The following is a 22,204-nucleotide window of genomic DNA, read 5'->3' on the forward strand; positions in this document are numbered from 1 at the left end:
GATCTCACATTCTGCATTTATATTAAATAACCTGCAGAAACTACGTATTGTGTGACTTTGAATGGAGAAGTCCGTGTTCACAGTGAGTAGATAGCCGAGCTGTGTAAGGCCTCTGGTGAGTTAGTATTGCCTGTACTGCAGTTTCTCAGCTGCTTTCTCACTTGTGTTGATGCGATAAGGCCGCACAGTGCTCCTGGACAAGTGTTTCCGGCGGCCATTTTAGGCGCTCTTGTACGTGAACATGGTCTTGTCCTGGTGTATCAGCTTTCCTAGTGTACCGCCAGCTCCTGCCTCAAAAACCGGAAGGGCACATATAGGTCAGATTTGGGAATATCGGTTCCATATTGCACATGTGCGCGCTAATTTGCATTTAATTGATACAAGTTGCATCAAGATGGGGGTCAGCTTACGCAGCAGTCATGTGAAACAGTAAAATAAAAAAGGTTTGCAGTTACAGGCTCCATGATGACAGAGTGAAAACTTTAATGAAGGTGCATCCACAATTTTTTTATGATTTAAGACTGGAAAGTAGTTAAAATTATTCATAGAGCCACTGTGGTTAACTGTGTCATTTCTCAGATCACGGCAAACACACTCCTGGTTGATGTGAGTACAGATCTCATTTCGATTATTTGTTAGGTCTAATGGTAGCAAAGACCTTGTGATTTTAGTAAAATTATATACATAATTTACTTATAGGTGATTTCCACCAGCCCTTTTCATCCTTTGGTCTGTTATTGTGTCATTCACATTTTTGTTGCACCCACTGCAGCATACATGATGGGGCAATTGGTAGGTCCATATCAGCCCTTGACTTACCTCAGTGGGAGTAACCACATTCAGCCCCTTCTCAAGGGGCACATCTGCCTCAAAATAATATGGAGGTAACACGTTGATAGCCTCCGCTAAAGCACATCCTCCTGCCGAATCCACCACACAATCCTAATGACAGCCCAAGTCATATATTTGTTACTAGTTAGAGATATAAAATCTCAGGTTGTATTTATTAAGTAAGCATAAATTTCCATGTTAGCATCCCATCACTCATATTTACAGGTTGAAACATAGTTTTCCCACAATACATAGTCCGCTAGACGTTGAGTCACAATCCAATACCTCCCAGTGCAACAAAAATGATTCTGGTGAACTCAAAGTATGCACTTTAAACTGGTTGCCCGGCACCTCTGACTTTCCTGGGGCCCTCTAAGCGCCCTCCTCAGAGCATAAGCCGATGTGTTGCTCTTACGTGAATCCTTGCTCTCTACACTCATGTAGGAGGCCAGCTCACCCTAGAGCAACCCTACCTGGGGTACCCCCCACATCCATCAGAGTGCTAGTCTGGGCAACTTGAACCTCCCTGGCGCAGACTGCATCCCCCAGCCACCTCAAAGGGTCAATATCCCATAGCACCAGCCGAGAACGCATGAGAGGTGAGAAAGGAATGCAAAAGCTGCCTCCTCAACCCACCACAATTTGTAGAATCTTTAACAAAAAGATGCAAGCAACCCCTTTGATGTCCACGTAACACTAGTGTTCTTTGTACTAATATCTTCAAGTGAGATGTCATGGGCACCTGATTTGTCCCCGCCAAACATGAACTCACCTTGCCCCAATACGACAAAAGCCATGCTATAATGACATAACACAACATAAACTTAGCATCTACCTGCTGCATAAGAGTTAGAGGCAACTGCTGCTCACAACAACATTATACTTTCACAGAAAAACATGACATAACACAACTCGAACCACCTATGCCAGAACCAAACTACTAGTAACAGAGTTGGATGGATAGTGGAAGAAGAAACCCCCCTCCCCCACCGCAGTGGCTTCTGGGTGCTGTAGGTCTTGCAGCAGCAACAGTCTTTACTGCAAGGAGGGTAGGAACTAAGACTCTGTTCTGTACCACATCACATTTTTTTCACCATGAGATCGACTTGCATCCATAACCACCATCACCTCCAGCTGCTGCAAGACTTTACTTACTGCAGCCAGCTGTAGACAGTAGAAGAAGACAGGCCAGGCATACCGCAGGGGGTTTCTCCTGCTGGCCCTCCATATTGCACAGCCCAGCCCCACACTCTAAAATGTTGGCTATCCCCATACAGGGGGAGAGCCTTTGGGCATTCTTTTCAGTGCTTGAGACCCCTAGAACAATATGTGAGACCTGGCAGCACCCTCAACTACACATTTTTACAAAACGTTGACAAACAAAACTAGCATTGACAAACTAAAGAGGCTGGCAGCCCTATTGGCGTGCCAGTGCTTGTTTTTTTTACATGCTGGCGAAAACAGTATGTGGGTAGCTTAAATATTTTGGCAAGACTTTTGCAATGAACACAGTTTTATTCATAAGTTCACCCTATGCAAAAAAGGCACAGTGTATTATTTGCTTTATGGAAGCATAGGTTTTCCAAAGGCGTCCCTGCTGGAACTGGTGATAAAGAAGGACCTGTGATGTTGAAGACAACAGGCAGATGGGAAAAGTAGATGGGTGGTGTTTATCTGCTGACAATATTTATACGTCTTTACTTTACATTTGAAAGATAGTTCTTTGTACACTTTTAATAAACATAAGTGCTGAAATCAGTGCACCTTGATGCCTCCCGAAAGTAATTAATTTCTTGATGTGCAGTCTTTGAATTTAAAAATGCATGTGCCCCTGATAATGCAGTAGGTATGAAGTGAATCCAATACTATTTCAAATATAGCCCATTGCCCACACATTTTATACTGAAAAACTTATCCACTCAGTCTGAAATGAATGCAAACAAAATATGTTAATTGTTCTTTGCTGATGCTGCTATCCACCGGTAACTGTTCATTAACTCATAGAAAAGTGTTGCTTGATTAGTTTATGTATAGTATTTCCATACTGCTAAACTCAATGACATAATAACTTTTATTTGCATTTGCATAAATCTGGAATTTGTGTACAAACCGCGTGGAAAAAAGGTTCCATCTTTTAGCTTTGATGTATAGTGGTGCCATTAATAACCTGGACATTTGTGCTCTTTCAACAGATTCTATATCCGTAGCTTTAGGAGGTATTTCCTTGAATTAGCAATGTATCGCTAAATTTCCTTGGTTATTGGTTTCTCTTTTCTTCTGAAGAATTTATCAATAAAGCTTCTACCAACTGCTCAAGAAAACACACAAAAGGACACCATCTCTCTCCACCTGTGTCAAGTTCTTTCTCACAATTTAACTAAATCTAAATTGCATGCAAAAACAACAGTTGATGCCTGCATTGCAGCCTTCTGATTTGCTAAGCTAATCTCAGCATTCTATGAGGGGTAATATATTAATACACTTATGTTTTATTTATGATTTACACACTCCGTTTGTTTACATAGTGTATGCTTGTTGCATAGTCTTGTTGTCTTAGGGCCTATTGGAGCCCCTAGAATGATTGTCATTGTGGGATCCATTCAGACAATTTTCATCACACGAGTGGGAATGACTCTTTACTGAAAGGACACCTACGTAGAAATTTGGAGGGTGGACTATGACGCAAGGACCATGGTTGGTTCTCGAAAAGACGGGGCCTCAAAGCTGTCTTGATGTGTAAAGAACTCTGCATTGAATAGCCTTTTCCTCAAGGTCATACTGCAGGTTTGGTTTGAAAACTGGACTGGCTCTTCAGGTGGTCCGCAAGTCATTCCATGGTTTGAGAACCACTACTCTGATCATTTGGCTACCTTGCTTTTTGTGATTGAATCTCATCTGTTTGATTAGATTGGTATTTTACAGCTATATGTTTTGTCTGGAGGTGCATTAAGGCACAAATTCAAAGTCTATTATTATGGTGCAGACTGCTTTGAATGTTATTCTTGGAGCCACTGGAAACTAAGCAGGCCTTTTAGAGTTCATGTGATATGGCCCAGCTTGTAAAGTTCAAGCACCATCTGCCATTCCATTCTGTTTTTTCTTGAGCATTTGGATTTCCATCTTCGGGTCCATGATATAGATTATAGAGCAATAGTGCAGCTGGGATAGGCTAAAGGTTCTCACAGAGTGTCAAAGCCCAGGCATAGCCCTATAGCAGTACTTCAGATAACTCTCACAACCACTACATCTGTCTCCATGCATTGTTCTAGGATGATTCGTGTAGCAGGGATGGACAGGAGGTAAGATTGGGGGACCCTTACCCTGTGGCTAGAATGGTGGAGGAAGGGTGGATTATTTCATCCACCCAGACAATATTTGTCCTAGGTTTTCCTATTTCACTTATTTTTGTAGTACAATATGAGATACAGAAAATATTTCAGATGTATGCACAATAATGGAATATCCAACCACAGCATTTTAATAAATGTAGAAAAACTAAACAAAACCTTTTTCATTCTATTAATGTTTGTGGATGGGTGGCATCTTTTTACCAATCTGGTACAGATTTTTTTTCAGAGGAGAATTCTGTGCACCTCCTCTTCTCCTAGTCTTCCCATGATAAGTACGCTCAACAGTACCATGTTCTCAAATCCTTGTGCTTTCTCAAGCAGGATTTGGGCATCAAACGAGGAATTAGGGATGGTCAAAAATGTTTACCAGTTTTTCAGTCTTGTTAAGAGAATCCGCATTTTCAAGCATTTAGCTATTGAAGTATTTATATTTATTGTAACTGGGAAATGGGCATGTGTTGAATCGATTTCTTTAATGTCTTGCGACCAGTGGTGTGTAAAGTTTTTAGTAAGCAAGTGAAGTGTCATGCAGAATCAGACTGGCCTACCTATAGTTCATGGAGTTTTCTGGTTTTCCTACAGTTATGACCTGGCATAATTTTTCCTCACAGACTAGTAGTATTTCCTCCTGAGTATTGCTCGGGTCTGAAGATGGATGAGGCATTTTCTCGTAAATTAACTTTGAAACCATTTCCATCACGACTTTCTAGGTAGATGCTTTTTGGCTTCTGTTTTTTGCTTCCAGCACTATTGGATTCAACCCACTCAACTGTGATGCGCTTCCATTAAGATAAAAATATAAGGTGAAATCTTGTCGCACTTTTGAATAATTAGGGCTAGTATCATTTTGTGATGGTAGCTCTGATACTGAACGGTCAGTTCTTTCTTCAGTTCTTTTTTTGTGGATTCAAAAAGAGTAATTATTGGCACATCACCAAAATGTGTTATTCTTAACTACCTCATGGTCTTCAAATGAACAACCTTTCATTGAAATAAAAGAAAACTCTCTCTTTGCATTTCTCTGTTACTCATTTTGTTGTAATTATGCAGAATATGCCCTAATGTAGTATGTTTCATTCTTAGCCTTTAGCCTTCTGTGTCTCAAAGCAGAATAGGCTTGCCGTGCTTCCTTCATGTTAATGCCAAACGTTTGCCTTCATCAGAATTTCCCTCACTGACATAGTTTCTAATGCAGCATGGCTTATTCATTCAAAATTCTACATCCCAGCGCCTTGAAGATCCGATGTCTTCTACCACTTTAATTTCACAAAGGTCATCAAGGTTAGTGGGAATCAGAGCTGGATTTAGCTAAGGGCTTTTGGAGTTTGGTTTTAATGGAGGTCCTTCAGTTGGAGGAGGAAGTGATAATCCTTTATTGGGGGACATGTGGACAACTCAGCTTAGAATTCCCCATCAAGCTGGCACAGGATATTTTCCACAAGGACTTTTGCCAACAGAGAAAATGTACTTTTGCCAAAAACATTCAGTACTGAATGGCATGCCATTCCTAGATGGCACATTTTAATTTTTTTTGTTTATTAGAAACCTATGCACAAGCAGATGTTGTTTCTGAAAAAAAAAAAACATGTCCCTGATGAGCTAGGAGTTTTCTTCCAGCACTTTGAGGAAATTATTGCATTTTTCCTGCCTGTGAATACTGCCATCGTTTGAACAGTGGTCCCAGCAGCCAATTACAAACACTGAAAGCCTGTTCTGAATAGGGCAGGACTTTAGAGGTCCTGGATATGACATGGTGCTTCCCTGTCTGACAGGTGTTTCCAACAGGAAAGGGAGCTGAGGCTCAATTTTTAGTTATGAAGTTATTTACCTACCTGTAAATGAGGTGCCGAAACCTAGGGGAAGGGTGGTCAGGAAATCCATCTGTTAAGCCAAATTTTCTATTACCACCAACGTTTAAATGTCAACCTTGGTCTTTCCCCGCAAAGAAAAAACCTCAGCTGCACCTGATTTGGAATGTTACTGCATGGTTATTTGCACTGACTCAGAAACTTGAATCTATATTTGGTGTCTTCTGAAGCACTGTTGTTTGCCTGTGAAAGGGCATTTGGTGGGCTGGACAAAATGTTAATGCCTTCCTCCATCCTAAACGGAAATGGTTACCCTTAAGGCTTTGTGCTATGGATGTTAATGCTCTGTGGACATAGCAAGGCATCCAGTCTCACTGGTGATGCCTGTTTTTTTCTGTCACTGACTTGCTGGAACAAAGGTAAGAACATCAAGCTCTGGAACATGTCCAGTACTTAGGGCATGAAAATGAGTTGGGTGATACCAGAAAATTCTCCAATTTGTGGGACAAGTAATATACACTTTTTGGGAGAATTCTCCCCTGAAGTATACAAAAAAGTGATGGATGGAAGGGTTGAAATAATCTCAGCCAGAAGTAATTACTCAGGGTTGAATTCCAGTCCATCATTATTTTGCATACAGTCCCACCCCAGTTTGGACCCAGGCATATGCAAATCATTCTTTAACCTGCCCCTATGGGAGCCTAAACTGCCATGCCAGGTCCCCCCTGAACTGAAACACATACAACCCACGACCGGTTTTGCCCTAATTTGGTTAGGGTCTCACACTAATGCATACAAAATACATTGTCATTTCACCACATCTATACTGGGTGCCCAGTAATGCTTGAATTAATCAAAACTACCAGTAATTACTCGGCCGCATCCCATTCCATCGTTATTTTGCACACCATGCCTCACCAGTTTGAACCCAGACATATGCACATCAGTCTTGAGCCTGCTTCAGTGGGAACAGTCAAGCCCTAGACCATGGTTCCAGTGGCACAGAGAGCCTGGGGGCCAGGTCTGCCTATATCTTTGCCACTTAGGGGTATAATTCATACAGTTCAGGCTGGCTGTTCCTTTTGGAACCGACTCAAAACTGGTTTACATTTGGCTCCTTGCAAAGTGAAGTGGCATGGTGCACAAAGGAACAATGAATTGGATTTGTCCCCTGCGCGATTGCCAGTGCTTACACTAATTGCATGCATTCCTGCCATCACCTTTTGTGTGTTTAATCCTCCAATGGAATTACGTTTGTCATAAGTGATAGCAGAATGTAATTTCACCAGAGGAGCCTCTATTGACATAGTTTGTTAAGGGAGAATGTATCTTGATTCTTTCATAAAGCCTCAACAGCAGGATGTGGGTACAATTCTATCCCACAGCTGCCTTCCTCTGCCACATCTTTTTAGTGTAATACTAAATTCACATTTATTTTTTTCATACTGATATTTTGGATTCCTAATGCTTTTTCTTTAACATTGTTTTCCAACAAAATTAAATCATTGTGTCCGAGACCTTTTGCTAATTTGTTATTTTTGTAAATTCTAAATTCCAAGTGGGACCAGATCCAGACTACTAAAGCAATAAATTAAGCAAGCACTTTTTTGCTGGAGCAAACAAAGTGCTAAACTTTTCCCAGATCTCTCAGGTTAGAGTACCTTTTGCCTTTTGGAAGGGAAGAACCGCCTGCTCTGTACGGGATAAGTGAGAAAACTGACATTACCAATCAGTAGCAGAGTCTTCCGAAGCCTGTTGTCAATCTGGACTTTGGCAGAAATAAAGTTTAACAAGGTGAACTCTGATCGGGTTACACAGAGCGCGGAACCCTAAGCTTCCATAATGTTCCAGCTGTAAAACATTTTATAGCGCTGTAAATTAGGTTACACTGCTTCAGTAACTCCAGCCCACAGTACATAAGGTGCACAGCGGGCGCTGTTATTTGGTCTAATGAAAGCTCTGGACTCGGTCTGCTGGCTGTGATGTATAGTGGGCGCTGCAGTGGTAAATATTCAGGGCCACAGTCTGACGATGAGCCTTCTCTCTGATGTATTGTGAAGAGAGTGTGTGGGCCGAGGCAATGAACTGGAAGCACCTCTCGTGATAGCCAGCAAGGTCACGGTCTGGTCAGACGGCATTGACCCCACTGTTGCTTTCAGAGCACTTTGCAGGCTGGAGCCGCCGCATTTGAAGTCTGAGTCACGGTTTTTTATTGGCCCTTTAAAACATTTGCGAGCCCATCCCACTGACATAAATCAAGTGCAGACAGAATTTAACTTGCGCCGGTGTTCCTTCCCTCTGTGTATGGGGCTGGAAGGGCGTGCCAAATGTTCTTTAAATGTATAAAGCATTAGATGTTTGCACAGTAACTCACAGTACCCAGACATGCTGTTGAAAGTGTATATTTTCTGATACTTAGAGGGTAATATTTCTGCTTTTCAGGCAGATACAGATAAGTCTCCTTTGGGCCTATTATTTCTACTCGACACTTAAGTAACAGCATAACCAATGTGATGCACAGTCTGGCTATAAAGGCCTTATAATGAAACCCTTCTGGGTGGTGGGGGATATTGAAAGCTTCTATCACAAGTAAGGTGGTTCAGTAAATTAAGTGCTTGCATCTGGCATTGACTGTGATCTAGAAATCACACACTTGAATACATCTAAGGCGAAATGAGCCTTCTTAGGATAGTAAATTGGGTACCTTTGAAACTCGGTAGTAGTAAACCATGTTACTTGCAGTGCTTTGGGACCTGAAGCACTATATAAAGCAAAGTATTGGTTCATAACATCACATATGCAATTAGCAAATTACTTTACCTATTGATCGACATCTAATGTCTACTTTTTGCTTAATAGTAAAACATTCACTATCAACTTCCCTCCACTGCAATACTTTATACAGGGAGTGCAGAATTATTAGGCAAGTTGTATTTTTGAGGATTAATTTTATTATTGAACAACAACCATGTTCTCAATAAACCCAAAAAACTCATTAATATCAAAACTGAATATTTTTGGAAGTAGTTTTTAGTTTGTTTTTAGTTTTAGCTATGTTAGGGGGATATCTGTGTGTGCAGGTGACTATCACTGTGCATAATTATTAGGCAACTTAACAAAAAAAAATATATACCCATTTCAATTATTTATCATTACCAGTGAAACCAATATAACATCTCAACATTCACAAATATACATTTCTGACATTCAAAAACAAAACAAAAACAAATCAGTGACCAATATAGCCACCTTTCTTTGCAAGGACACTCAAAAGCCTGCCATCCATGGATTCTGTCAGTGTTTTGATCTGTTCACCATCAACATTGCGTGCAGCAGCAACCACAGCCTCCCAGACACTGTTCAGAGAGGTGTACTGTTTTCCCTCCTTGTAAATCTCACATTTGATGATGGACCACAGGTTCTCAATGGGGTTCAGATCAGGTGAACAAGGAGGCCATGTCATTAGATTTCCTTCTTTTATACCCTTTCTTGCCAGCCACGCTGTGGAGTACTTGGACGCGCGTGATGGAGCATTGTCCTGCATGAAAATCATGTTTTTCTTGAAGGATGCAGACTTCTTCCTGTACCACTGCTTGAAGAAGGTGTCTTCCAGGAACTGGCAGTAGGACTGGGAGTTGAGCTTGACTCCATCCTCAACCCGAAAAGGCCCCACAAGCTCATCTTTGATGATACCAGCCCAAACCAGTACTCCACCTCCACCTTGCTGGCGTCTGAGTCGGACTGGAGCTCTCTGCCCTTTACCAATCCAGCCACGGGCCCATCCATCTGGCCCATCAAGACTCACTCTCATTTCATCAGTCCATAAAACCTTAGAAAAATCAGTCTTGAGATATTTCTTGGCCCAGTCTTGACGTTTCAGCTTGTGTGTCTTGTTCAGTGGTGGTCGTCTTTCAGCCTTTCTTACCTTGGCCATGTCTCTGAGTATTGCACACCTTGTGCTTTTGGGCACTCCAGTGATGTTGCAGCTCTGAAATATGGCCAAACTGGTGGCAAGTGGCATCGTGGCAGCTGCACGCTTGACTTTTCTCAGTTCATGGGCAGTTATTTTGCGCCTTGGTTTTTCCACACGCTTCTTGCGACCCTGTTGACTATTTTGAATGAAACGCTTGATTGTTCGATGATCACGCTTCAGAAGCTTTGCAATTTTAAGAGTGCTGCATCCCTCCGCAAGATATCTCACTATTTTTGACTTTTCTGAGCCTGTCAAGTCCTTCTTTTGACCCATTTTGCCAAAGGAAAGGAAGTTGCCTAATAATTATGCACACCTGATATAGGGTGTTGATGTCATTAGACCACACCCCTTCTCATTACAGAGATGCACATCACCTAATATGCTTAATTGGTAGTAGGCTTTCGAGCCTATACAGCTTGGAGTAAGACAACATGCATAAAGGGGATGATGTGGTCAAAATACTCATTTGCCTAATAATTCTGCACTCCCTGTACATGTCCTTTTAGGCTTGATTTCACAGCACAGCTGCCTGCAAGTTATATTGCTTAAGATTTTTTAAATTACACATAGAGTTGGGTTTGTCTCCAACCAGAGAAGTAACACTGTCTCACTACATACTATTGCCTGTTCGGTGTATCATTCCACCTATCAGGAAGTGCTTCCTTTGGGATGCATGAGGGACCATATTAAATCTGAAAGTGCATTTAATCGTCACGCTATTTGTCACATTCAGTTCTTTATCTCCTACATGCACTATATACAGAAAGTAATACTTTTTGTTACTTTTTCCTGCCGTTGATAAAGCTGACGGGGCAGGCTTTAATGTAAAAAACAGCATTGCATGTGTTGGCATGTTGATGCCAGACCGGTTGATTTTGCCAGTGCTTATTACTGTGTACGCTCGGTTCCTGAGTTGCTTCTAACCACACAACTGGGTGACCTTTATGCTACATATCTGTGTGAATTAAGAAACACAGGTGTGCCCAAGTTTAAGTTGATATACTTATTCCTGGAATATCATGTACTGGTGGTAGATCAGTTGTTTCCTATTTATATTTATGCCTGCACTTCTTTGGCAATAAAGCTTCATTTCCTCCACCAGGATCACCTTACTTAACAATTTACCCACATACCCCTGCTCTTCAAAAACGTGAAAAGCATTATTTTCTGCTCTACATTCTTAGACTAAGCTAGTGTTTGCTGTATTATGGTATAGTCATTTATATAATACACATTCTGCCATTGATCTAGCATTGCAGCTCTACTTGGTTTGGTAACTACTGGTCTGTGACTTGAAATAAGTAGAAGGCAGTTTGAGGATTTTTGTTATTGATAATTTCATAATTATTTCTTTACAAATGAATTCACATTGCCATGTTTTAGTGCAGTATTCATCACTTCTATTTTCACTCAAAATCTCACCGACCCTTATCTTCTATCATATGTTAGAGAGCACTTTACCTGTAGAGAAATATATGTGTTTTGACCTTAGAAATTAACATCATTGCCTTTTCTCTGTTTAGTGCTACAATCAGTAATTTAATCAAAATTCTGTTCTTTCTAAAGGGGGTGAGGTGGCTGATGGTAAATCTGGACTCCGTTCATTCCTCTTCTTCAGAGCCTCTGCTCTGTAGTGCCCCGCAGGGAATGGACCAGTTAGTTTTGGATGGTTGTGAAGTCCCAGGTACCTACACAGTGACATTGCACTGAGGCACACAAAAGTTATGTCGCTGTGCCAGATTGTAGACAAAAGGCGAAGAAAAAGACTATATTTAAAAAAAATGTCTGAGACTGAGTGTGAGAAATCCTGCTCCTATTCTTACAATGATATCTCAGACAGCAAAGTGTTTCACAGTCTTTAATGTGGTGCCTTTCTAATTTAAATTCCTTCTTTCAAGAATGAAGTTCCCCTTCAAGAGAAATGTTCAGACTGGAATATAAACACTCTAAACCTCTTTGGCATTTAGAAAAAGGAATTATTACAAGGTCTAAGCAAGCAGATTCTTACATATGTTAAAAACAAAATCCTTTTATAACATATCCAGTTGATCAAAAACAAGCTTTTTCATGCACATTATCATAAAATAATTGATGAAAACCGATTACTGTTCCTAAGAAGTGCGCCTATAAGGAGACAAGGATGTAATTAGCTGAGAATCAAAGCGACCAGCTCTTTGAATGAGAGCATAAAGGGTATTATTAAAAAATGAAATCCCCAGATTATAAGGTAGCTGTTCAGAAGCAGTTTTCCACACTGATAAGCTCACCTCTACGTCTAATGGTGACAGTGCTAAAAGTGTTTTTATACACTTTTAACTAAGGCAGATCATGAGGTGTACACCAAATTTACATTATGTCTGAGACAGATGACCTAATTAAGGAGACAATAAACACTCTCCACTAATTGATGTGTGGAGGTGCACACTGTTACATTGCAGCTTCTGGGAGCTGAGAGCTAGATCCTGAAATATTTGTATGCCACCATTTTGTGAACATCATTATGTAGCACCGGTTTTCCTATATATTACACAAGAAGAGCAGTGTCTTTGTGGAATAGCCTCATGAAAATTGCTAATAAATTTAAGAATCCCTAGTAGGAAAGAGGTGTCCCCTCTTCTTGAAAGGCGTCCTCTTCTTCCCTAGTTGGTCGCTGGTTGAAATGATATCCCACTTGATTGGCTGCATCTGCAACAGCACATAAACACACATCCTCCATTTCAAATGTGATCAAGATCTATGTTTTTTTTTTTTAAATGCAAAGAATTCTGCTTTAAAAACCTTTCCTTCTACAATTTGGTTGTTGCCATAATTATTGAAAGATTTCATGCCATGCTTCATATGCCAGGACAAGTTTTCAACATTTGCCCGTCATATAATACACAGATATAATTAAATGTTATCATGTTTTATTAAAACTGGGACAGCTCACTAAACATATATTTCCTTAATCATTTTTATTTCTAGCTTTAGTCATATCTGTGTTTTGCAGTAACACATCATTTTTAGGGTTGAGCCAGCGTTGCATGCGCTCGTGCATGCGTATCGCAGCGAGACGCTTTAGGGTTTAGAAAAGGGCTCGGAGCCCTGTCGACGTCGCGTCAGTGTTTTTCATTGGTTCGTAGGCTTGCCTAATAAAATCTGCTTGCTTTCATTAGTCAAAGGCATGCATGCGTCATGCCTTTTCCGGTGGCTAGCCCTCCTCGAGCGCATCGACCAAGTACAGAAAACATGCGAGGCTCGCTGTTTTCTGTCTGGCTTGTGGACTACTTTTTCTCTAATTTACTAGCGCGATTTCGCTTGGCAGAAGTCGAGCGCTTTGCATAGTTAATTGCACTTTTTCGGGTTACGTACATAAATGCACTTTTGCCGATAGGTGAAAAGTCTGGTTAGGAGTTTACAACGCTATCAGCTCTTAACATGAGCAAACGCGAGACCCGTTGCATTGCAAATGCTTGTTATTATTTTGTGGCAGAGATATGTTTCGAATATTTTATGCATTCATATCAGGGGAGAACATTTTGTTCCAGAAACTCCACTAAGGCCTGACTGCGAGGTGCAGGGCACATTTCGATCTCTGCACAAACAGGAGTTTGGATTGCAGTTGTTAGTAATTAGTTAATTACTGGGCCCCTCCAGAAATTTCCCCTCATCTTCCAGAGGAAAATACAAAATATGAAGAATTTACTGCATCACTAGTTATCCCAACTTTATAGCAAGCATCGGAGTGGAAGGACTACTGACCCCTAGTAATACCAAACTGCTCAGACATGAGTGCAACATCATAGGGGATGTACAGAACTTACAGCTAAATCCACATCCATGTTTGAAGCATTTGTTCAAAGACAAAACTCCTTAACCACAGAAATGTGGATGAAGATTGTCTCAGAAGCATATGCACTCTCAGTCTGATTCCATTTGTTTCCATTATGTTTGTGACCTTTGATTGTTTTTACTGTCCTTCCACCTCACTTCTTCACCCACACACACTCGCTGTCTCCCCCACACACTCTCACACACTATTGCTCTGTCTCTTGCTCTTAGCCCTTTTTTCTTACTCTTCACCTCTTACTCCTACTTACTGCCCTTTCTCTTGGTCTGTCTCTGGATCCCTTTATCACTTCTCAGTTACTGCTTCTGCTCCTCTTCCGCGCCTGCTCTTAACCCCTTGCATACTTATGCTCTTGTGTCTTGGTTTCACACTCCTATTTTCTATACTTTGATCTTTCACTTTCACCCCATTGCTTTCACTTACTCATACACTCTTTTCCATTTTTGCTGTCTCACTCTTTTTTCTCTTCCTTGCGTTTTCACTTTCTCCCTCTCTCTCTTTCTCTCCCAATCTGTTTCTCCTAGATACTGTGTCTGCACGACTTTCATTATTTTTATGGCTATATTAAGCCATCTGCCCTTATGAACACGCTTTTCGGTGTAACCTCTTGTACAGTGCACACAACTGACCTTTAAATAGCTGAATACTTCAAACACTGTCATGGGACAGAGTGCTTTGCAATGCCAGCAATGTTAGACTGCTTAAAAATGTATAATGTGGCATTTGAAAGCGCACAGCAGGAAAACACAACTTTAAAAGGTCATTCCTCCCTTCTGAACTAGCATGTTCAAAAGCAATAAATACTTGCTTTTCACTTTAAAAGGCAGAAAAATATTTGGGGTCCAATTACAAAAGTTATTTTAATCTGTAATCATACATTTATGGTAAAAAATTGCTCCACAAAACGGCACCTAGCTAGAGTAAATGCAATTTACCGGCCTGTCAGTATGTCACTACTGAATAACATTAAGCACTAGTAAAACTCACAACAGGGATGGGTAGTGGACGGATCATCACAAGGTTGTCTTTAGGAGTTTGTGAATACCTACAAACTTTCAGTTTGAGGACATTCACAAACTCCGCTACAACCATTTGTAGGCAATGGTTAGAGGTTTCTTCAAGCAAAGATCTGGAGAATCTACCCGTCCTGGTAGGAAGTGAAAGACCCACATTTTGTTCAGATGTAGGGGTAGGGATTTCTCCACAGGGAAAATGCTTTCACCAAGGCAAAAAAAGAAAAAAAATGATCTACTGCACAGTGGGCTTCCTTTCCCCAGTGTTAACTTGTACTGTATGTACAATTCCACACATTGGAAATAGCAACGTCCAAAGATGCCACGTGGCACTGCTAATAAAACACCAGGAAATCTGTGACAGGTGTACCTTACAAGGAATATTGCTGCTATTTTTGTAAATTGTAAAACTTAGCACATCTGCACCAATTTTAGTGATTCTAGACGTGTAGATTTTACTACCTTTTTGTGATACAGGCAAATGTGCTTCATTTCACATTTAAGTGGCCCACCATTCTGCAGGCTACATGGAAAGTCAGATGCTGTGAAGATGTGTAATACATTTGCCTCTGGCCTGGTAAGACGTGTAAGAGCTGTGCCAGTTCTACTTAAAATCTATTTCTGAAAATGTTGTCAGTGTAATACACTGGATCACTATGGCAGCTATCGTTTCTGTCACCATTCAAACATGTGCTCCAGTCCGAGCAGGGAAAAATAATATACAATGGAAGCAGAAATACACAGGCAACCCATACTTCCAGGGTTCAAATAAATAATTCAGACTATACCGTCTGACATTCCATCATCCTCGAGACTCCAAACAATCAAAATAAACATCCAAAGAATATCACCCACCCCTGTCCTATGCTTACCTTCTTTTACTTCTAAGTATTTAAACTGTTTCCAGTTTTTCATTATTGTTACTCAATAGATATGTTAGTGCTAAATCGTCATGCTGTGTGGTAATCCTCCCACCTGCTCATGCGTTTCATGTTTTCTGCACCAATATAGATTTGTTGGATTGTGATTTTAACTTGGCTAAACACCTTCTCCTGACCACCAAATATATAATATGTGATGGTAAGGAGATGATATGATTCAAGGTACGTAAGAAAATTAGTTAACATGAAGAAGAAAGATGGCCATTTGCCATCAGCGAGTTCGCAGTTAACATCACACAATTAACATTGCTATATAAATACCATTGATACTTTGCTTTGGTAAATAAATGCACTTTTACCCCGTGTTGCCCTCTTCAAAATATAGTGGTGTTTTCTGAAACTAGCTAACTTTCTGCATATTACTTTCGAGAAAATGAGAGTTGATTTTTATCCTAAATGCTACTTTCATTTTTAGGGTTGAGTGCGCAAAGCGCTCTGTCCCTGTTATCTCTCTATGGGCTTGTAACCACGCCCATCAGTTTGGTTGGTTCGTGGGCTTGCCCTTTAAAATTCGCTTGACTTGATTAGTGAAAGGCATGCATATGTGATGCTTTTTCCGGTGTTTAGCCCTCCTCGAGCGCACCGGCCAACTACTGAAAACATATGAGGCTCCATGTTTTCCGTATGGTTTCTGGACTACTTTTTCCACTTATTTCGTAGGCAGCGCAATCTCACTGAGCAGTAGTCGAGCGCTATGCATGACATCAACCCTGTTACATAGATAATTGCACTTTTGTCATTACATGGATAATTGCACTTATGCCCATACGTTTCACTGCAAGCAAACTTGTGTTTCCTTTTCTCTGTCTCCTTCACGCTAATGGCGACCATCGGCTTGCCTATGTTAAACTGTTTTACTTTTCATTTGCAGTTTATGTGGCAAGAAAAGTCCGGTTAGGAGTTTACAACGCTAATAGCTCTAACTCAAACAAACGTGAGACCCATTGCATTGCAAATACTTGTTGTTATATGCATTTGTGAACTGTAATATGGGTCCACTGTGGCTTATGGGTTGGATAAACCAAACATAAATTGTTTAGTATACTCAACTGAAACTACCAGCTACTTTTTGATTTTCCCAAAACATCCATCTACATAACTAAACAGATGGGGAAACAAACGATCTTGTAAACTGCCGACAATCCCCCCCAAAAAATCAAACGCAAGTCAGCCAAGTTCATTCAATGTACAAATGCAGACCGGCTATGATGGATGGAGCGTGTCCTCTGAATAACCCTGTATCTGAAAAGCAGTCCAAGAGAGCAGTGGTGTTCCAGTGTTAGAGCGCGCCTAACTCTGATTTTAATCAGTCCTAATGACCAGTTATTTCAGTCCCAGCAGCCTGGATTGCATGTTTTACTACCAGTGGCAGCCCCCACTTGGAAAGCTGCCCAGGCTCTTTTCCCAGTTATCACCTGCCGTTGCGTCACGGTTCAGTGTTCCAGACTCGGCGATGCTGTGCACATGTAATCACATTACCGCTTCCTGTCGTCACTCCAAAGGTTACAATGAAGAAAGGGCGCTGGCTTCAAAACCGCCATTTCACGGCATTGCTGTCAGCGCTCGTTCATAGCCAGGGAATCTTTGCTTGCTGTCTTTCCTGGGACCTTCAAGATTCACGGGGTAGCAAACGGTTCACCTTTTATATTTCATTTCATTTTTTATTTTTTTTATCGCAAATGCCGTGCAGCAGATACACAGCAACACACTAATCGGCCCACTAGTTTGCTTCTCACTAAAGGCTTTGATACTGTGTTGGAAAGACTCCAACATCAACAGAGAGGCACATGGCTGTGAGTGAGTAGATTCTCCCACACAGAGCTAGAAATGGAGTTTAATTTGTGTCTCCCATTCCTGCTCAGCCCCACACAGAAGTACAATGAGAAGGTCTCAGTCACACCATCAGTTTTTAGAGGGTCTCTACATGATGAGACCCTCGGTCAAGAATTTTCTTAGACTTTATTATGGTGGACTGATATCACAAGACTTCACCCTCAGAGGTACAGGACGAGCCTTCATGTTTTGGAAACACCACTGTTTAAAAAGATACAGTGGATCTTATCAGAATTAAAATGTTCTCTGCTATTCTGGTCTTGAAACAGAGTTCTGAGAAGATGTTGATATTGAATGGATGAAACACTTGTTTGGGTGATGGTTTTGTACTGGACAGCATGCCACAGGAAGCACTTGAGTCCATAAAAATAAAGTGACTGTCTAGTTCCATATTTCTAGAGAGGTCTAGGAGTCGGTGATATATTCACTCAGTTATGCATCTCAAGCAATACATGAACTCCTGTTGGGAATACTAAATCTTCACCTACCTCTATACCCTTAGTGGTAGTAAATATTACGTATGTGATATTTTTGAAGGTCGATATTTTGACCTTGATATAGTGACATACAGCCAGTATGAATGACAGAAAGTGGGAGAAATTCCCTGGCTCTTACGGGCACTTAGTAGAGATGTGGTGAAATGACAGTGTGGGGTCCAGTCAACCTTGCTCTATTCTTCCTACTACACAGCCTGGTTAAATCTGGCACATCCTCGTGGGAGCATATTGTTACTTTCAATTAATCAGCAAACACATGTTTGGGAGAAATGTGTCAGACAACGGTCCTGGCATATCAAGCATTTCATGAAATCTTTCGACAGTTGTGGCAACACCCAACATTTTTAAACTATAATTCCTTGCATTTAAACAAATAGATCTTCATCACATTTGAAATGGAGGATGCGTTTATGTGCTGTTACAACTGCAGGCAACCAAGTCTGTATCATTTCTACCAGTGACCAATTAGAGCAGAAGAGAACACCTTTCATGAAGAAGAGACATATCTTTCCTACTGGGGATTCTCAAATGTATTAGCAGCTTTCACGAGGCTATTTCACGAATTCACTCCTGAGATGTCTGGTGCCTTTCTGTTATATTGTAACAACTTGCTATAGTGAAATGTATATTAAAAGAGGTATACTATATCTATTCCGACTCAGTTATCACTTCTTCCCTCTAGGATAGCACATTCTTCCTCCTTTCTTCATTTCTGTCAAGATGGCTTTGTGACTTAACACTCGCCACTGAAAACTGTTCTGACGGTCACAATTTCTAATCTGTTCTGTTCAAAGGCATATTCAGCCCTCCCTAATTCCGAGTTTGCATGCAAAAGGCTGGTGGGATAGAAAGAGTGTCATAAATAGAGGCAGAAAAGAGAGTGACAGAGAGAGAGCATGGGAGAGTTAGAGACTATGGCATATGCACAAGCGATACTATTGAGAGAGGCCAGAAAGAGTGCAAGAACGTTAAACGGAAGGCTGGTGACAAATAAATAGCGACAGAGAAGAAAAGAAGAAAGGCCAAGAGAGATAGAAGCTGTGCGATGCTGAGAAAGAAAGAAAAACACAGGAACAGAAAAAAGAAAGAGAGAGAGAGAGAGAGATGGAACACGTGTGAGAAAGGGACCCAGAAAAACAGAATGAAAGTACAAGAGACTAATAGAGACCATGAGTTTGAGAGACACATAGAGAAAGAAACCAAGCAAGAGAGGGCTAAAGACAGAAAAAGACAACATATGGAGCCAGAGAGTGAGATGGTTTAAAATGACAGGAAGAAATGTAGTGAAGGAACAAGGCTGGTGAAAAGAGGCAGATGTATAATGAGAAGTGGCTTGGAGTTTCGAGACCGCAGGTGAAGAGACGGAGAGAAGTAAAGAGAGAAAGATGCAAAGAGAACATGAGAGCGGACGTGGCAGCCTGCTAAAGAAAGAGAAAGAGACAATGTGTCAAGAGATAGAATGAGGCCTTGTTGGACACAGATTAAGCGACAGGTTAAGAGAGACAGTGAATGGCTGGTGGGCACTAATCTTGAAGAAGAAATAGAGGGTTGGAGACAAATTGGGTGCAAAAGAAAGCGAGTGAGTAAAAGACAGTGCGAGAAAAGAAAAGAGAAAAACACGAATAGAAAGAGTGAAAAAGCAAAACAATCCGGGAGAGAAAGAGCGTGAGAAGGCAAGACGGAGAGAGAGAGAAAATGCAGTTAGTTTTACCCAGCAGACCGGAGTACTCTGAAGAGTTTCTAAGGGAGAAACAGACTGACGACTGCATGTGTTCAGCTCCCAGGGGCCCTCGCACGCAACTCTCCCTGTGTATTCATCTGACCTGAGGGAAACGGGCTTTGCCTCATTAGAAAGTTGTTTTTTCATTCATGCTTGGTTGGAGCTGGGACAGCATGGCGTGCTTTTCAGAGGAGGGGGCGGGCCTGGAACACTTGATCTCATCACGTCTCGCGCTGACGGTGCTGCTCGCGCGTTAGGAAGTCCTCGGTTCATTAGATACTGCTGGTTTAATGCCACATTTCAGCACTACAATGTAGGTTACAGGCTGTGTTGGATTACTTTGTTCAAGGAAATGTAAGGTGAACAAAGCAAAATGGAACTGGAAAAATGTCACAACAAAATCAGATGAACATTAATATTAATGTTATTAGCATTATTCCTATTCATATCATATTTCTAACAAAAGAATAGAACGCCACTTCTCCATCGCCTCAGCAGTCTAGGAACTCTACAATTTAGTTGCTACTTTGAGGGCGGGGCATGTGGGATTGTAAGAGAAACGCAGTTACTGTTGATCACAAAGTTCTTTCCTGTTGCGGATATTTCAAAAACCTCAAAGCGGAACAATAATATAGATTGTCTAAAATACTATCTGCTGTATTCCACCACTATGTACCAATACATTTTGACTTGTAGGATTCCATGTTTTTTCCTCTGCATTTAGCTGACTGTGATCCATTTTAATGCTAAGATGTCACTGTCCTCCATTTCAGAGTACAGACGGCTTCCGGAAGCTTCTATTTCTGATGAGGATTACAAATGTTGGCCTTCTTACCACCACAAAGGTTGTCTTCTCTCGGTGTTTGATGTCGCGGAAGCCATCGATGTGTGTGAGAATCACTCCCAGTGCACTGCTTTTGTGTGGACCAATCAGACGACGTGGACAGGTAATTACCCTAGCAGCAAAGGCGCACAAAGAATGCTTGAATAGCGTAGTCCCTTAAAGCAGCGAAACTGGTTGCAGCACATTACTGAATGCCTTCTTTCAACCTTATGAGCAGTGGGAACTGGCAAGCAGCTGCTTGAAGCAGCTCAGATGTGTACTGGAGTAAAAGAGAGAGTTTTTTTTCTTTTTCTGATGAAGTCTTTGAGATCAAAGAATGATAGAACATTTCAAAATAGTGCAGGGAAAGAAAATTATATGCACTCAATTGCTGAAGCAGAAGCAAGGCTGGGAAAAGAAAAGTGGGATTGTTGAAAGGTTCTAAGAGTGCACTTCATCTTGTTATTCATATAGGCAGTGACGTAAGGTAAAATGATGGGGCACCTCTTCAGAGTGTAAAGACGGGCGCCGGAGTCTCCCATATCTCACAGATATTCTTTGGCCTTAGGGCATAGAGTCCCCCCCCCCCCCCGCCCCCGAAGGGTTGGCTTTCACTGAAAGATTTTGGACCCTCCCCCCATGCTCTCCCTGCAGAAAGCGCTGCAGAGGCCTGTATAAGGTCCCTGCATAGGTTGCTTTCCCCGGCATCAGAAGAGGACTGGCTGCTGGTGCCTCCTTTTTTTAAATATTAATTAACGTTAATTTTTAGGTCTTGTGCTCTTTTTAGCTCCCTTGATGTGATGGCTCGTTCATTAGGCAGGCACTGTTGAAACATACTGTTTCCTGCATACATAAATTCAGATCATCTGTCATATTTGTAAATGGACAAGCTATGGGGAAAAACTGTTACTTTGTGATCTATCTTTCGGTTAGTATATATCTTTGCATTTTAACAGAAGTACAAAACTAAGCAATATTTCCAAGTGCACAGATATTAACATCAGTTGCTTCCCACTGCTCAGGCAATAAACTTATGTCAATTGCCTGTCATTTAAGTATGAGCCTGAGCCTAAGGTCAGTTTGATTTTAATGAGGGGAAAAGGCGCATAGCCACATTCCCCCAGTCTCTAACACCCTAGACAAAAACACCTGCCGATTATCCCTGACTATTCAGTCCCTGCTTCATATCCTCACTGTATACACAGAGCAGGCAATCATCAGTAGTTAATGCCTAAATTCTAAGCATTCTCATTGGCTCAGCCTATGATCAGTATTCCCTACATAATGTTTGTTGAATTTTGATGGGCTCTGTCAGTATCACAAGGTAATCAAGTTACATTACATATTCATGTAATAGTGGAGAGCATGTTTAGCATACCAATATTCTCTCCATTAGCTGCACAGCGACACTTCACTTTATGTCGCCACAGATCCAAACGGTCACAGTCTGACTGTTACCATTCTTTAAAAATATTAGCATTGGTGGAAGGGTTTTAAGAATCCATTAATTCAGATAGTATCTTTGATAGCCTTGTTTCAGACCAGCAAGAGGCACAGATTTGTGAATCAAGCTGGAAATTTACACA

At 41.2% G+C, this 22,204-nt stretch overlaps 1 protein-coding gene across 1 annotated transcript in view; it reads left to right on the plus strand.

Annotated features, from left to right (window-relative positions):
- The window catches only part of PKDCC (protein kinase domain containing, cytoplasmic), a 78,167-nt gene that overhangs the window by 50,516 nt on the left and 5,447 nt on the right, over positions 1-22,204 (plus strand). Inside the window, exon 6 of the mRNA XM_069233972.1 lies at positions 20,569-20,742. Within this exon, the coding sequence (XP_069090073.1) occupies positions 20,569-20,742 (174 nt within the window). The remainder of the gene's footprint in view (positions 1-20,568; positions 20,743-22,204) is intronic.

The sequence above is a fragment of the Pleurodeles waltl genome, chromosome 5, assembly GCF_031143425.1.
Source record: "Pleurodeles waltl isolate 20211129_DDA chromosome 5, aPleWal1.hap1.20221129, whole genome shotgun sequence".
NCBI classification, from domain to species: Eukaryota; Metazoa; Chordata; class Amphibia; order Caudata; family Salamandridae; genus Pleurodeles; species Pleurodeles waltl.